The 17,421-nt window shown below is 47.8% G+C and overlaps 1 protein-coding gene across 8 annotated transcripts in view; it reads left to right on the forward strand.

The window, feature by feature from the left end:
* Positions 1-17,421, forward strand: part of RPH3AL (rabphilin 3A like (without C2 domains)) — a 143,618-nt gene that overhangs the window by 76,806 nt on the left and 49,391 nt on the right. For 7 of the 8 annotated variants that reach the window (XM_025041531.1, XM_015599271.2, XM_015599266.2 and 4 more), the window contains one exon: positions 12,764-12,850. The exons of the other annotated variant lie outside the window; for it this stretch is intronic. In XM_025041531.1, the coding sequence (XP_024897299.1) occupies positions 12,764-12,850 (87 nt within the window). The remainder of the gene's footprint in view (positions 1-12,763; positions 12,851-17,421) is intronic. 8 annotated transcript variants of the gene reach the window in all.

The raw sequence follows: 17,421 nt of genomic DNA on the forward strand, positions 1-17,421 counted from the left end.
TACTCCCCTCAAGATGTCTCATTGTGGGAGCCCACCAGAGGGAGTAACTAGTGCTTAGGGTGAGGATGGGGGTCACAGAAGAGGTGAGTTGTACCTGAGGATACATGAAGGTTCACTAGCCATGAGGTGCGGAAATACGTAGTATTGGGAGCAGATAGTGAAGCGTGGGGGTGCAGGCATGGTGGGCTCGGTGAGGCTGGAGAGGTAGGTGGGGGCCGAGGAAGACGGTTCTCACATAGTGTGCATCCGTTTTCTCGTTTCTCTGCTCCTCAGCCTGTGAGCCTTACCATGCTCTCTGCCTAGTTCAAGGCCTGATAACAGCAGGGCCTTAGGAAGTGTTTGCTGAATGCTCTTGACATCAGTGGCCCCAACCTGCAGCTAAAGTTGCTACCCACCAAATTCTAGGGGAAGGGATGGTGGAAGGTTAGCTGAAGGCCCCTGCCTCACCTTCTCATGGAGATTTTAAGCTTCCAAAAGCAGGGCAGTGACTTCAGTGTCTTTGAGGTCAGGACCCCCCATAGATTGGTCACACACCTTGGAACTGTAGAATTTCAGAGAATTTCAGGATCTTCTGAGCAGACCTAGCCAGGGGTTCCTTGCGTGGCCAGTGCTGACCACAGCGAATGTCCTTCCACCAAGGTGCAGCTTTGCGACAGCCTCCAAGGAACCAGGCTCACTTATAGCCATTAGTTCAGGGGCTGCTGAGATGGGCAGGGTATCTTCAGGACACTAGATGTGAGGACAGAAAAACAAAATGATCCAGCCTCTTCCTTGGCTGTGGCTGTGAGAAGCAGGCTCCTTTAACAGAGCTTGGGCCAGGTGACTGCCAGGTGGCAGGCATGCCTCTGGGTGAGAAATTGTCTGTGGGAGGCTTGGCCCCAGGGCTTCTGGAAAACAGAGGTTGGTTATGTAACCAGGGCTGGGCTGGGGGAGATGAGCTGGCTTTGTCTGGCTTTCAATTTTCTGTTCGTATTCCTGGCATGGCCAATGTCTGCCTCAGAAAGTGGGCTGCCATTTTTCTTCAGACCACCATTGTCCATAGAATAACTCTGTCCACTTGCTCTCTCCCAGTGACATCCATTTCCTTGGCTCCATAAGCATCCTGCTCAGCAAGTGTGGGGATCATAGAGAGCATAGGCGAGAGGCAAGATTGGGAGGGTGACCCCAGCCCACTCTCCACTGACTACCCTTGTATGACCCCAGACAAATTATTGAGGCTGTCTGCCCTAGTCCCATCATTATTAAGTGAATAATCCGTGTAAAGCACTCATGCTATACCCGGCACACATCAAGTGTTATATTAGCTCTTGCTTTTATTATTATGGACCTGGGTCCCCATCCTGGCTCTGCCACCTCCTCGTTACATGAACTTAGTTAGCCAAGCCACCCAATATCTCTGAGCCTCCGATTCTTCATCCACGACATTCAGATCATAAAACCTTTCTCAAGGGGCCATTGTGAACATAAATGAGATCAAATGTGATAATGATAATGTGCATTGAGCACTGAGCTTTGAACTAGACATGGAATAAGTGCTCAATAAATGGTAGCTATTATCGTTATTATGAATTGGAACTCTAACCATGCAAGAAGGAGCAAGATGGATGTAAGCCTGCTTATTCTACCACCTGGGACTTTCCCTGCCCTGAGTCCTTACCAGCCAGAGTGGAGCTGGAGAGCTGTGGGCCATTGTGTGGTATGGCCACCTGTCTTGGGACACCACTGGCCTGAGTGTCATTGCCCGTGACATTGCCCATGAGGGGCAGAGAGACAAGAGAATGGATGCACACATATAATCATCCATGAGATTCGGATAGAGCCATGTAGACCTGCAGATGGGAATCTGGGGGACGTGATGAGCTCAGGCCCCGTCAGTTCCAGGAGCCCAGGCTGGAGGGTGGATGCAGAACAGGAGTTTTTCCTTTTAGGGCCGGAAGGAGCTAAGGAAGGCTTCAGGAGTCTGGTCCCAGGACTTGTTGGAGCTAAGCAAGGTGGAGTGGGCTGTGTTCAGAGCTTATGCAAATCTTGACGAGGGTCAGGGAGCCCTTGCGTGTGGTGGAACTCCATCTACCATATATTCTTCCTCTCTCAGCAGGCTGGCTCAGGGACAGAGGTGGGCCCTGAGGTACACACCAGGCCCGGGAGATTTTACGAGGGTTATATCCAGGAATCCCTGACAAAAATGTTCTCGGAGGAGTGACAAGTTAAGGCATATTGATTTCTAGTCCTCCCATAACCTGGAGAGAGTCAGTGATGTCGCCCATGCCCACACAGGTCTCATGAGACCCCAAAGGTCCCCTTAGGTGTTTGAGAGGACGAGTGTGGAGTCCCCACACAGCCTCCTGACTAGCAGCTGGTGGGGCTCCTTCTCCTTCTCTCTCAGGACTTCAGAGCACTATCGTTTAACCTTTCAAAACCAAGGCTCCCTTTTGATGAACAAGGAAACCTTCCACATTCTTTTTTAACACATTTGAAATTTCAAAATAATATTTCTATGTTTGAAAAAAAGTAAATGTAACATTGGATAAGTTTTTTCCTGCTGCACGTGCCTGGTCCTCAGGGCCTGGAGGTTCTGACATTCTTTCAGAGGAGAGTGACCCCAGATGGAGTAGCAGACTGCTGGCCATGGTGGGACATTCACGAAAACGTGCATGTGAGGGGCTCACCCCAGCCTCCGGGGTGGACATCTGGCCCTTGCCTGAGAGAGGGCTGGATCTGGGAACTGCTTCCTCCAGCCCTTTGGCCCTTCCGTGTTTATATGCATAATTCCTTGCGTACACACAGTTCTGCGTCAGTGCCCTTCAGTCTTGGTCACACTTAATGCCCTGTGCACGTAGGCCAGCGCTGGTTTGTCTCTTCTCCCGAAGAGATTGTGTCATGGGCACTTCTTGACACCTGACGCTGAGCACACACCTGGCACCCAACGTGTCCCCCACAGATGCCTACTGAAGGAATGAATGGCTTCCCTGAGACCAAGTGCCATGGCTCATGCGGCCCCCTTTGATCGTAGTTATTAGATTGGCTGGTTTTTTAAAAACTTCCTCTCCGCTTCAGATTGAATAACCCCTCTCTACTCTTTTGCCCAGCTCTTATTTAAAACGGATCGCCTCCACTCGTGCCCCTGTCACCCACTCTGCATTCCCCTCAGGCCCTGTTAAGACAGCTCAAACCTCCTTCATTTCCCATGTTCTCCTAGAAGAGTCCAGTCTCTGGTCTGAGAGGTGATGTTGTTAGCCAGGACCAGGAAGAGATAACAGAGGTGGGGAGGGTGAGCCAGCAGGGGTGGAGGAGGCAAGTGGGCAGCCATCCCCTCACCTCAGCCAGCCAAGCAGTTCCATCGTGCCTGAAGTTCCCCGCCCTCCGTCAGACACAACCAGTGGGGCACAAGTGCCGAGATGATCCAAGGCCACATGCGAGGCATGACTTCTTATGACGCACTCGTGAACGGTCATAATCAAGAGCTGATTCTGTTGCCTTTTTAACCCTACCCTCCACCCAGATTTTGACTTAGCACAATCTGATTTACATTTTGGCCGATACCCTTCCAGATATCTTTCTGTGCATATATTGACTTCTAAATAGTTACAGGCACATATACATATTTATATGGTAGAAAATCACACTATGCATACTGTTTATAACATGCTTTTTTTAACTTAATCTATTGTGAATATTGCTCCATTTTAGTACCTATCCTGCTTTGTCGTGATTGTTTTCACTTTTTCTGTTTATATCATGTGAGTGGCAGGTGGAGGGAGGAGTTGTTTTGGAAGCTAGTCCTGAAATCTACAGTGCTTCCTTTCTGCTGGGAGAGGTGGCTGAGGGCCTGGTAGTTGGGAGCCCCACAGGCCTGGGATTTGTGGATGGTCCCTGAGCAGCATCAGTGGCTCATCTGATGGAGGGGAAGGGCCTGCTCACAGGTGATGGCTCAGCCTTCCAGAAGCCTCAGTGAATAGAGAAGGCCTGGCCCTGACTGGGTTGTACATCTGCCACCCACAGTCAGGATGGAGGAAGGCCGGCATTTCCCTGGTGGGGCATTAGAGCAGAAAGCACAGAGAAACATGTCCTCCTTCTGAAATTCTTCTCTGATCATCTTCTGGCTTCTGTCTCAGACCAAGCAGCAGGTGACTGGCATTAAGGCTGCACATCTTTGGGCTCTGGTGACTTGATATTTGCAGTGGTTAAGACTAAGGTCAGCATGCCCTCGGCCCTGCTGGCCCCCAGGCTGTGTCCTAATGCGTAAAGAAGGGGCCTGGCTGTGTCCTCTCTCACTTGAGGCTTGATCTGGTCTGTAGTTCTGGAGGAGGGGCCAGCCCTGCCTTCGCTTGGGATGGGGCGGGGAATTGACTCTTTGGAAAAACCTCTTGTCTGAGCAGCCACCTGGAGCTCAAACAGCTCAAACAGCCTGGGGTTCACAGCCCACCTCCCTGTGGTGAAGTGAGTTAACCTCAAGCCTTATAAAACAGGATCAATAATACCCCACCTTTTAGGGTGGTTATGAAAAGTAAATGAGATTCTACATAAAACACCTAGCTTGGTGCCAGTTGTAGCATAAGTGCTCAATGAAGTATATAACTATAATCTGTGCCTCAATATCTAAACTATTTAAAGTCATTTGGCAACAGGACCTGGGTTTCAGACACTAAATCTATGGCAACAAGGCTGTTTCTAGCCCCCTGTACTCCTGGCTCCCCAGGGCTGGTGAGACACCTTCAAGCCTGAACGATGAGCAGGGCTGAGCCTGTGGTCAGAGGGGTCAGGGAGCCAGCGACACGGACACCTTGGAGGGTGCAGGGCTGACTATCTACTTTTGAGCCACAATCAGTCAAGAAGTTCTGTCACCCAAATATCTGTGCATATGTTTCAGCTTCTTTAATCCATTCCTGATACGCAAAAATCCAGATCTGGTCAAAAACTGGAGTTAGGGCGAGTGATTTCCCAAAACATTTAACACAAGCTTCCTTTAAATAGGAATTTTGCTTATCCATTTAAAATAGATTTTGATTTAGCACAATTTAATTTACATTTTAGCCGATACCCTTCCAGATATCTTTCTGTGCATATATTGACTTCTAAATAGCTACAGGCACATATACATATTTATATGGTAGAAAATCACACTATGCATATCGTTTATAACATGCTTTTTTTAACATAATCTATTGTGAACATTGCTCCATTTTAGTACCCATCCAGCTTTGTCGTGATTGTTTTCACTTTTTCTGTTTATATCGTCATTATTTTTATTGCTGCATAACTGTCCCTAAAACACATTTGGATTTTTCCTGTTGAAGATTCAATTTCTGACATTGGGAACATGTTGTGTGATGTGCAGTACACACTTACGGGTTCACGTCTTCACATTGCTTCGTGCATGTGCTGCCATCATTCGTATGTAGCCATTTCTTCCCTTCTCTATTGGGATTGGGGGACAGCCGTGCTGTGAGCATCATTTGCAGCATAGTTCACATGAGAGACTGTCTCCCTATGAACTTCAGTTGGTTGAACTCTTGGGAAGAAGTCCTTTTCCAGATGAGTCTTACTAGTTCATAAACTCCTCCATTTGATGGGACATTCGTTGAGGACAAAAGGTTGAGACTCGTCCATGCTCGTCACTCCTAGAACAACACCTTATATCTAGTATTGAATAAATGTTTGTTAACTTGAAGCACCAAATATTTTCAAATTAACCATCTTCAATATTCATTTCTGCAACGCAGTGTACATTTTCCTGGCCTCCTTGTATAGAACATTTGAGCACAATTTCATCTTTCTTTGGTTGACTGAGCGTCACAAACATTGCTGTCTGTGTGATAGATGATTATACTTCAAAGCCCACAGGGCCCGTCGATGGGTATGCGGCTGTATCGCGGTTACTGAATACTCAGACCACTGTTCTTGAGAGGCGTCGGTTTCTGCCTGGCAAGCAGTTTTGTTCCCACCCCTGTACTGGCACTGCACCCCACTACTGATTGGCGTCAGCTTGGGAAACCCACTGTGGAGCTGGGACTTCTGTATGAAATGGGTTGGGGGCTCACAGTGAGGATATGAAGGCCCAGCCTGGGAGCAAGGAGCCTCTGCTCTGGTGCACCTCACAGAGAAAGTATACTTCTTGTACTTGCTGCCTCTTGGCTGTGGTATGGGAAGGTGAAGGCATCAGCTTGCACTGTGGGTGCTCTAGGGAGTCCAGGGATAACCGAAGTGGCCTAGATTATGAGGACATCAAGGAGGGTGCCTAATCAGACCTTGGAATGAATCTGCACAGGGTCTGCAAGATGCACCCTGGGGAGCAGACAGGAGCAGTCAGAGCAGCAGTCATGTAGAATGTTTGCGGAGGCACACATCCCTGCCCTCACCCTTAACAAAGGACCCTCGGTGTCATTTCCCCTGTGGTTGGGGAGTGAGGCCCACCCAGCCAGCAGCGCCACCACCCCTGGATGGACATTCTACCCCGTGTGCAGTCTTTCCCATCACTCTGCTGGTTAGCATCTCTCAGTGTGGATGGTTCAGAGCAGTCATGTAGAATGTTTGCGGAGGCACACATCCCTGCCCTCACCCTTAACAAAGGACCCTCGGTGTCATTTCCCCTGTGGTTGGGGAGTGAGGCCCACCCAGCCAGCAGCGCCACCACCCCTGGATGGACATTCTACCCCGTGTGCAGTCTTTCCCATCACTCTGCTGGTTAGCATCTCTCAGTGTGGATGGGAGCACACTCTGCTCTGTGCTGCCGAGTGAGTGTTTCGTGTCTCTGTATGTCTCGTTTCCCAGCAACTGTCACATTCCAGGAGGGACCACATCTTGTCTTCTCAATTATAATACTAAAAGTAGCTCCTGTTTGTTCATTCATTTATTCCACAAATATTCATTGTGCCAGTCGCTGGAAACAGGTGAACAGAAACAGGCATGGCCTCTGCCTTCCGGGAGCTGACAGCTTGGTGGGGGAAGTGATGGGAGTCACATAGCCACATGAATAAGGGTATAATTCCTGACAGTGGAGGAGAAGAGGCAAGAGCCTATTATGGAAGCTCCAGCCAGGTAAGAAGTCAGAGAAGGCTTGCTTAAAGAAGTGCTTTTGCTGAGGTCTAAAGGATGCATGGGCTAATGAGGAGGGAATGTAGCCAAGTGCATCCCAGACAGAGGGAGCAGCACATACCAAGGTCCTGGGGCAAGAAAAGCAGAATGAGGACCAGGGAGTGAAGGCAGAACAGCATGATGGGGGCTCAGCATGGAGACCGAGGCAGTGGAGCAGGGGAAGTAGCTGGTGAGGAAACAGAGTCCAGCCTGAGCAGGCATCATACACCACATTAAAGGGGTGGTCCTCATCCAGAGAACAACAGGACGTCTTTGGAGGCTTTTAGGCTGGCAGGGATGGGAGAAATAACATGATTAGCTTTGCTTCTTGAAAAGATCACTCTGGCTGCCGTGTCGGGAGCCACCTGGAAACTGGCCAAAGTGGGGTGAGGCAATCTGCTGGGAGGCTCTGATGCAGGCCAGGCACTGGAGATAGCAGCATGAGTCTGGGAGGGGAGTTGACAGTTCGAACAAGATTTCGAGTTCTCGGAGATGGATTATTTGAGTAGGAATGTGAGAGAATGAGGATCGAGGATGATTCTGGACTTTGGTTTGTATGACCGATGGGTGCTGGCGTCCTTCTCTGATTCAGGCATGCAGGAAAGGACTATGGCTAGTGCCTGCTCTTTACCATGAACTGCACTAAGCACTTTCACGAATCATCTTCCTTGATCCTCCCAATTGTGGCATAAGTTTGCCTGTTACCACCATTTTACAGCAGAGGAAGTGAAGCTCAGAGAAGGTTAGTAACAAGCCCAAGATTACGTTTAAATGGCAGACTCTGCTCTCCTGCCCCGAAGCCTGTGCCCCATGGCTATGCCCTTTCCCATCCCCTTCCCCATCTGTATTTTAGGCTGGGATATATACTTGCGAAAGGAATGTATGGAGCACCTAAAACAGGAGTGAGGAGAGAGCACGTGCAAGCTGAAGGCCTGGACTTTTGTCACTTCTGTTCTGAGTCTGGCCCAGAAGCTAGACTTGGTTTGTTTAACCCTCAGACGCAGTTCCAGGCCGCAGGAAGCACGAGGCAGCTAAGCCCAGGAAGCCAAAGCTCACTCGCCCAGGGCAGTTCCTCTCAGTGGAAGCCCATCTCAGGGAAGCAAATGACCACCCCCAGTCCCCAAGGCTGCCCTTGACATGGCTGTATTGCGTTCCTTTTGTACCAAGTCAATGCCACATACTCTTTTTCAGTGGCTTTTTAAAATACTACCTGCTTAATTTTCTTTTCTTTTTCTTTTTTTTTTTTTTGGAAGCTGGGAATAAAGACCAACAAGCCCACAGGAGAAAAGGCTCATTATTCTCTTATTGATCCAAGATTTAATAGAGCAGCAATTATGTATTATTTGAACTGGAGCAGGTTATCTTTTTGCTGTCCTGGATTTCCCAGCCAGAAACACTGTACAACTGAGAGATGGCGGGATCTGACCATGGGTTTCACCAGTGATGACAAGTAGCCTGAAAAAAGAGGTATGCATGGACAGGGAGACTGTGCCCTGTCATGCCACGCCAGCCCCCACAACACCACACAGGGCGAAGGGAGGAGAGAACATTTGAGACATGCCACCTATCCACCCCCTCCCCCAGAATGGGAGCTGACTATCAGCCTGTGATCCAGCCTCTGGAGAATGACTGGCCCATGTTACTTCTGTTCCCAGGTCAGGTGGTTCTATATGCATGGTCTGTGGGTAGAAGACAAGACACAGCTTAATGCACTCTCTCCTAGTTTCTTTTCCTGCCCCCCAACAGCATAGATGTTCAATAAATCAGACGCTATTTATTGAGGGCATGTGCACACCCATCCCTCAAACCCTGCTTAAATGTCACTCCTGCAATGCAGCTGGGCACACCCCATGGCCTTGGCAGGCTGATCTGGGACTGGGTATTGTATGACTCACTGGGAGCACGTGAGCCTGGACCCTACCCTCCCAACACAAGGCTGTGATCCCCATGGGTGCTCAGCAGTTACAGGAAACAGTAAATTGGAGGATGGGTTGGAATCAGATGGGATTGGGTGGGGTAGCGACAGAAGACAGACTGACGAGGGCAAACACGCGAGCATATTAGTCTGCTAGGAAGTGAGGCCCTGTCGGGGAGCAGTGGGAACAGGCAGTTGAGGCTGATTGTGAGTCTTAAGGTACCAGGACTGAGGGCTGGGTCCTCTGGCCCAGCCCCATCCCACAGAACCTCCTGCAATGAAGAAAATGTTCCATTTCTGTGCCACCTGATATGATAGCCACCAACCACATGTGGCGATTGAGCATTTGAAATGTGGTTAGTGTGGCCAAGGAACCAGGTTTTTTATTTTATTTAATTTTAATTAATTTCAATTTAAATAGCCACATGCGGCTGGTGGCCATCATATTAGATGGTGCAGGTCTGGAGGAAAATCATGCAGGAATTTAGAACAGAGCCCAAGGGGGTGTCACAAATAATAATGACCAGCATTTATCTAGTGCTTATCATCTGCCGGTCAGTTTTCATGTGTATCTCAGTTAACCTTTTATATATATCCTCTATGAAGATATATTAACCTATTTTATGGATGAGAACATCTCGGGCTTAGAGAGGCTTTGAGTAGTTTGCTCAAGGGCCCGCCCAGGCCTGCTTCACTTCAAAGCCTGTGCCCAGAGCACCAATCCGAGAAGCCTCTGAATGGACTCAGACAGCATTTCTAGCACATAAAATTGGTGACAGTACAGCTTGGCGTGAGATGGAGAGCCCGGGAGGACTAGGGGCTCTAAGTGATCCAAGGTGGAGGTAGATTGGAGCCTGTTTGAAGGGCTCTCAATGTACAGAATCAAAAGAGAGGCCCAGTCTTTGGGGGTATGTTCCCCCAAAATCTATATGTTGAGGCCTTGACTCTAATGTGTTGGTATTTGGAGATGAGGCCCTTGGAGGTGATTAGGTTTAGATGAGGGACATAAGGGTGGGCCCCAGTGATGGGATCAGTGGGAGAGACCAGTGCTCCCTCTCCACCATGTGAGGACACAGCGAGAAGGCGGACATGTGTAAGGGGCCCTCACCGAGACCCCACCCATGCTGGCACGCCCATCTGGGACTTCCAGCCTCTGGAACTTAAATAAGTATTTGTTATTAAGCCTCCTAATCTGTGGTATTCTTATTGTAACAGCCTGAGCTGACCAAGACAGGGGGAGAGGCTGCACTGTCCCCACCTTTGTCGAATGCGTGTGGCAGGGTGGCCACAAAGAGGAGAGGAGACTGTAGGGAAGCCCAAGGGTGTTTGTTGGCAAGGCCGCTGGGCCTGGGCTCCCTGCCTGTGGCTAAAAACCTCTGTCCTGTGAAGAGCAGCCACCCTCCCTCCTGCAAGATATTGAGGAAGACAGAGCCAGACTCCCCAGCCCGAGTCTTTGCTCCAAGAACCAACATCATGGAGTTGATGGGCATGGGCGGCTACACACCACTTGTTGGAGGTCATCCCTTGTTGCTTCTCTGCCCATTCATTTGAGAGTCATCAGCCACACTGCCAGGCACATGAACCAGCGTCTTGGAGAGCTGTGGCCACCAGCCCGGCACCAGGTGCGGGAGGGTATTTTCCAGCTCTTCTGAGGTCTGGAGGAAGGGACCCTCCCGAATCCTGATTGTCCCTAATTAGCAGGGGGACCTCGGGCAGTCTTTAACATCTCCGAGCCTCAGTTTCCTCATCTGTCTAATAGAGATCGTAACACCTGCCTCCTTCATACTTTGTTGCCTGGCACACGCAATCACTCAGTGAATAGTAGCAACTGGTCTTCTGTTCCCTCCTTATTCCCAGCACCATCATCTAACTAGGAGGGAGCAGAGCCCTCCATGTGCTTGGAAGGCAAGCGGTCATCAAACCCTATAAGCATGTAGAAAATTCAGTAGGAAGATATTGCTTCAGGGAGGGCCACACTTATTTTCACATGTGTACCATTTATTCATACCAGGTAGTGGGCATTAGCAAGTTAAACAACCTCAGGTTCTCCTTCCTCTCTACCCGTAGGGGGAGAGGCCTGTGTGTGTTTCTTGAGGCCTACCTTGTGGGCTTATGAGAACCCTGTCCTAGAGGTTAGAAGGGTCGGGGGCGAGTGTTGGGATGGGTAGTGAGAGGTGGCTCTAGTGGAGAAGGGATGGCTGCTCAGGGCTCCCAGGAAACAGGCTGCTGGCCCTTGAGAGGCTGAGCCCCAGCCTGGCACAGATCCTAAACCCAGTCCTGGCACAGAAGTGGCCAGGCCCCTTCTCCCTCCAAGAGACCATGGAATCTCAGAGGAAGAGGAGCACAGCAGTGAGCACCCCAGACAGGGGACCTTCCCCAGAGGTCTTGTGCCTCGGAAGACCCCAAGCCCAGGACCTTCATGAGAGCCTCACTTGTGAGTTGGATGGACTTCCTTGCCAGCCCAGAGAGCCAGCAGCTTGGACAATTACATTTTATTTGGAGAAATAAAAGTGACTTTTCTCATACCTGAGTATTGAATGATAGTAAACGCATACCCCCCAAGAATGTATCAGGGCGTCCCTTCTGCCAAGAGCTAGTTCTCACCTCCTGCGGTAGCACTGAGCTCAGTCGCCCAATCAGGCAGTGACGACATGCTCTGGGAAGCCAAGTTGGTGACATTTTCCTCTCCGTGGAGAGGTGTGCTTCTTGCTCAGTTGGCAGCCTGCAGAAAAGGCCAAGCAACAGATCCAGCTTTCCCTCTGCAGTGGGAAGAGGGTGGGCAGGAGAGAACCCCCAGCCCTGCAGGGACCAAGCAGCTTCCGCGTGGCTGAAAGATTGATTAGCCTGGTGCGACAGTTCTCAGAGGAGGACCTGCTGTTGCTGAGTCAGACTCTACCCCACCAAGTCCCCTCTGCCTCCTGGCATATTACACCTGCCCTTTCCCACCACCAAGTGTTGCAGTGTGTTTCAGGGAAGCAAAATAAGTATTTAGAAGTTATGAGCTTAAGCAACACTTTAGAAGGAAAAACACTGTAGATAGGAGGTTCTGGCTACTATGTGTCTGGAGAAAATTATATAATGGCTCTAGAGTCAGACCTGAGTCTGTTACTTACTTGCTGGGTGAATCTGGCAAATTCTCAAACTACTCCAAGCCCCGGATTTCTCAGCTGTAAAATAGGCTTAATGTTCAACGTAGTAGGATTCCTGGGATCGTTCAGTGAAGAGACTTGACATAAAATTAAGTGCTCAAGCTGTCACTGGTATTTCTCACCATATCATCATCTCACCTGGTCAGGCACATACGTGAGTTTTTGTGTGGTTACACACATGTATGTTTTTCTTTATTGAGTAAGATCATTTCCTGTCTACATTTTCCTGGGATGGACACAATCTGTGTACAGGCCATGTCATATTCTATTGTGTGTGCCCGGATCTTCCTCTGGTATTGGGCATTTGGGTTGTTTCCAGTTCTTTGCTGTTGAACATGATACAGCTATGAATATCAACAAGCTTATTTTTGATGTGCTCCTAACAGAACATAATTATGGGGGTGAATCTATATCATGGAGATCCATGAATAAGCATATCCATTGTGTTCCAAAGCCACCTACAGGTTTTTGATGTTCTGTGCCCTTTGGGATATCTACCATTCTGGCCTGAAATAAAAGCCATCTCCTCGGAAGATGCCAAAGGGTTGCTTGATTACAATTTTCTCAACCCCTCAGCTGAGGAGGAAGCAGCTGAAGTGTTTACATTCCCATGTCCTCTCTCTTGTAGAAAGTCTGCACCAAATGTGGGATCGAGGCCTCCCCTGGCCAGAAGCGGCCCCTGTGGCTCTGTAAGATCTGCAGTGAGCAGAGAGAGGTAGGGTGCCCAGGGCGACGGAGTGGGGGTTGGCTGGGTGGGGTCTGGGCACACCAAATTTGGGGAAGTTCATGGCTGGTCACTGGGAGGGGCTTCTCTGGAGCTCGAGAGCCAACTGAGAGTGGCCAGGGAGAAGTGGGGGTTGGGTAGGCTGCTGGCTTGCCCATTTCCACATGCAGAGGTGGCGGTGGACCCTGGTTCTGCTATGTCTGGAGTCCATGGTTTCAGTGGGAAGCCCTTCACACTGAGTACAGGTACAGGTGGCATTTTATGGAGGGCTGTTATAGCAATAGTAAAGGCCACCCCAGGTTGAATGTTTACTATAAGCTTGGCACCGTACTAAGTTCTTTTCATATATGAATTCATTTTATCCTTTCATGACCCCCTCGGTGAGTGCTATTAGTATCCCCTTCTACTGATGGGGAAATGGAGACAGGTGGTTAAGTAACATTTGGGCACTGAGCTAGTTAGTGGGAGAGCTGAAAATAAATGCGGCCATGATCTGCTATGATGATGCCACCCAAAGTCCCTCCGGTGCTAAGGTTCTATAATTCTAGTTCTGACTCCCTTTTAGAGGAAGAAATCAAGCCTCAGTGAGGCAGTAGCAGATGGGCGGCTCAAACCTGCATCTCCTAACCCTAAACCCAGGGCTTTCCTCACTGTGCCAAGATTGGAAGTGGGGCCAGACCTGAGTGGGACATTGGCAGGCAGCTTCTGGGGAGGGTCATGGGCCGGGGATCAGAGGGACAGAATGAGCCAGGCAGAGGGTTTGTTTTGTTGTGTTGTTGTGGGTTTGTTTTGTTGTGTTGTTTTGTTTTTTACTTCTCTTGCTTGGCACTAGGTATGCACTTATAATCTGAGGATTATATATAATCTGAAGACATTTTAGGGAAAATGTTTTCAGTTATGGAAAATTCTGAACGTGCTATCCTTGAATATTGCTGTTCTGACATTCCATGTCTCCTTTGCTGGAAATCCTTTTGGATACATTGTAGAGCCTCTCAATCCATCCTCCACAGCTCCCAAATGCTTTTGGTTATTTATTTCTTTATCTTTCTGGGATACTTTCTGGGTAAATTCTTCAGTACTGCCTTCCAGTTCACTAAATCTTCGAGACCTTCTCCCAACTGTTGGTGCTATTGGTTAGCTTTCTTTAGCATCAGCTTTCCTCAGGTGTTCTGGAATTTGGGTTTGTACACTCATCTTGAGTGGGAGTCAGTTTCTCTCCCTTTCTCTCTCTGCTCATCACCTTTACTCAGCTCTCCTTGCTGAGTGATTTTGCTGTTGCCTTCACCCAGGTCCTGGGTACCCCAGTGCACAGCCAGGTGTCTAGGCTTAGTGATGAGCTAGCAGTGTGTCCATGGTGATAATGGGATTATTCCCAGAGCCAGTCATCAAAGCTGCAGGCAGCCTAGCCAGGCCCTGGCTGTGTGTATACTGCTTCCAGCTCACCTCAGTGTTTATGCTCTTATATAAGTTCTAGTCTGGAGCCAGTGGGGTACTCAGCCTTTTTTAGCCTCTTTTCTCAGGTAGGAAATTCCTTCACCAGCCCATTTTCAGTGACTCTGGCTCTGACCCCCCACCTCCCATGAGGCACTTTTCGTCCCTGTGCCCCAGAAAACCAAGCTCCCAGCTGCCTCTACCTGTTTCTTGACCCAGAACTCAACAGGGCCTTCAGCCCCTCAAAATAGTAAATATTTGGAGTTTCTCATCTATTGAGATATATATCTCGTTTTTGAACACAGATTAGTTTACTTGTGTTTTTAGAATATTTTCATCTGAGACTACTGTGTCTTTGGAACAGGGAAGGTATTCAAAGTGTGAACTAACATTCTATCTTGCCTGGAGGTCCCTGATTTCTCATCTCAAAATAGTGATGATAATTTCTATTTTTCTAGAGATGTGGAAGAATTCAGCAAGATCGTTAAAGTGTATGACGTGTCTGACATAGCATAGGTATGCTGTAAATATTAGAGCTTCCCTCTCTTGCTCAGTGAGAAATTCCCCCTTTGAACTCGAGATCCTTCTGGTCTTCAGTGGGTCCCTTTTAAGATGCTGATATCCCAGAGAGAGGAAATACCTTAAAATTGTATCATGTGGGAGACAGCCGAGCAGGATGAAATGAGCTGAGCTGTTGGAGGACAGAGATGAAGGAGATGTCACAAGAAAGGAAGGTGGACGAAAGGCAAGACGAATGTAGCAAGCATCATAATTGAGTGGAGCACAGAGGCAGCTGCCCCGTCCAGCTCTACCACGAGTTACCCTCACATCCTTGAGAGTCCTGAGCTGCCACGTGCAGGGCCCACCACCAGCCCATCCTAATCTCCGGAGCACTGCGGTGCCCAGAAAATCCAAAATAGCTTAGGATAAATTTTCTTATCTTTCCTAAGGCCAAGAATATGAGGCTGTGCATTATGCTATCAGTTTGTCCTTGAATTTCTAGAGGCCAATAAAATTTAGCAATATGAGGAATGCTACATTCCTTCTCTGCAGCCCCAGGCAGACCGTGGGCATTCGGTAGGCATGGATGGGCTGCAAAAGTGTACGTGTCTGTGAGTCTGGGTGCCCGTGTGTACCATATCCAGGTGCTGCATTTTCCTGCCTGTGTTTGGGGTGGGAGAGTGACAGGGTAATTGGTTTCCTGATGCCTTTTTTCCCCTTAGAAAAATATCTAATCACAACAAAGAGAAAGCTAAATAGAGCATTTAAAATGTCATTTTAAGTGCTGCATGTAGCTGGTTCTGAGTCTATGATAAAAATTTGGAGTTCTGTCCTACAGGAGAAGCCACATCCTGATAGAAGAACTTGGAATTCCTGATGGAAACTCTTATATAGCTCTACCCAAACCCTCTGTCTTTCTTTCCTTTGGATACTTCACTTTCATCATCTCTGGCGGTGATTGTATTTTTTCCGGAGTGGGATAAACTCTGGTTAGTCTCTGGAGCTACCACATTGGTGCTGCTGCCTGTTTTGTGCAGTTTAGGGTGGATCAGTGAGCACTTCAGCCCCTCTACTCTTGAGGGGTCAACAGTCTAATGCATTTACTCATTCAGGCACTCAGCACATGTTTATTGAGCATCCTCTGTGTGTCAGGCAAAAGAGCTCTTCTCGTGGGTGAGCGACCACAAACACAGTAAAGTAAATGCTGCCATGTTGCAGATGGTGATAAAGTGTTCAGGGGAAAGAGGGAAAGGGTGCTGGGAAGAATGGGGGTAGCTGCTGTTTTATATGGGGGTCATAGAAGCACTCCCTGATAAAACGACATTTGAGCAGATATCTGAAGCATGCTATGTGGCTGTGTGGATCGAAAGCATTTCAAGTAGAGGATATGGTGTGTGCAAAGGCACTGAGGCAGGTGTGTGTTTGGTAGTTTTGAGGAATAGCAAGGAGAACAGTGTGAATGGCTTCAGGAGGGAAGGTCTGAGATGTGGCAGGGGGTCAGATCATGTCGATCCTTGTCGACCATTGCAAGGACTTTGGCTTTTACTCTGAGTGAAATGGGGAGACTTTGGAGGGTCTGGAATGGAAGAAAGACAAGACCTGAATTCTCTCCCTCTGTTTAAAATATACTCTGGCTGCTATGTTGAGAGTAAATTGTAGACTATAATGTCAGAGTCAGTATCATGGCATTTCGTCTTTATTTAACATTACCCCAGATATTTAAGTTCTTGACTATTGTTACCATCAGAAGTTTTCATTAAAAAAAATATTGTAGACATTTTACTCTTTTCTGATTATAAAATTAATATGGATCATTGACATTCACAATGTGTAGGAAAACATAAAGTAATACACATACCCCAAAAAATCCATAATCTTACTATGCAATCACTGTTAACATTTGGGCACATTTACTTCTGATTTTTTGTGTGTCTTTTTTCTTTATTTCGTTGAACCCATATTTTAAAATTAACATTATATCATAAGTAGTTCTCAGTGTAATCAATAACTCTTTGTAAACATTCTGTCACATGGATGTTCCACTAATTCAGGGTATCTAAGTATTTCCTTTCCCCCCCCTCTTATTAATAATTGCAATATATCTCTGTGTACATAGCTCTTTCACTAAATTTTAGATTATATGCTCAGAATATATTCTTAGAAAGGAAAAAAAATCAGTGTCAATATTCCCTCTTATAGAACTATGAGTTATTACCATTGTTTAATCTCATAATTAGCTAGTGAATATTTTTACGTAATCTTTTTAAATAAAGGCATGTGAATGGTGTATTTTCTGAGTCTTTTGCTATCTGATAACAGCTGTTACCTTTATAGAAAAAAGACAACTTGACTGATAATACAATTGATCATAATCTTTCCCACTCAAAATTCTGTATATTGCCCCTGCTGTCTACCAACCACATGTGACAAGAGTCAGCCACCATGAGGGAGAGGCAGCAAATGGAACAACTAGCTGAACTGGTGCCCAGATAACTAGAGATCACAGTGAAATGTGGAAGATAGCTAGCTAGCTAGCTAGATAGGTAGAAAGATAGATAGATAGATAGATAGAGATAGATAGATAGATAGATAGATAGATACATACATACATACATACATACATACATACA

This window comes from Pteropus alecto, unplaced genomic scaffold (assembly GCF_000325575.1).
Source record: "Pteropus alecto unplaced genomic scaffold, ASM32557v1 scaffold98, whole genome shotgun sequence".
NCBI lineage: Eukaryota > Metazoa > Chordata > Mammalia > Chiroptera > Pteropodidae > Pteropus > Pteropus alecto.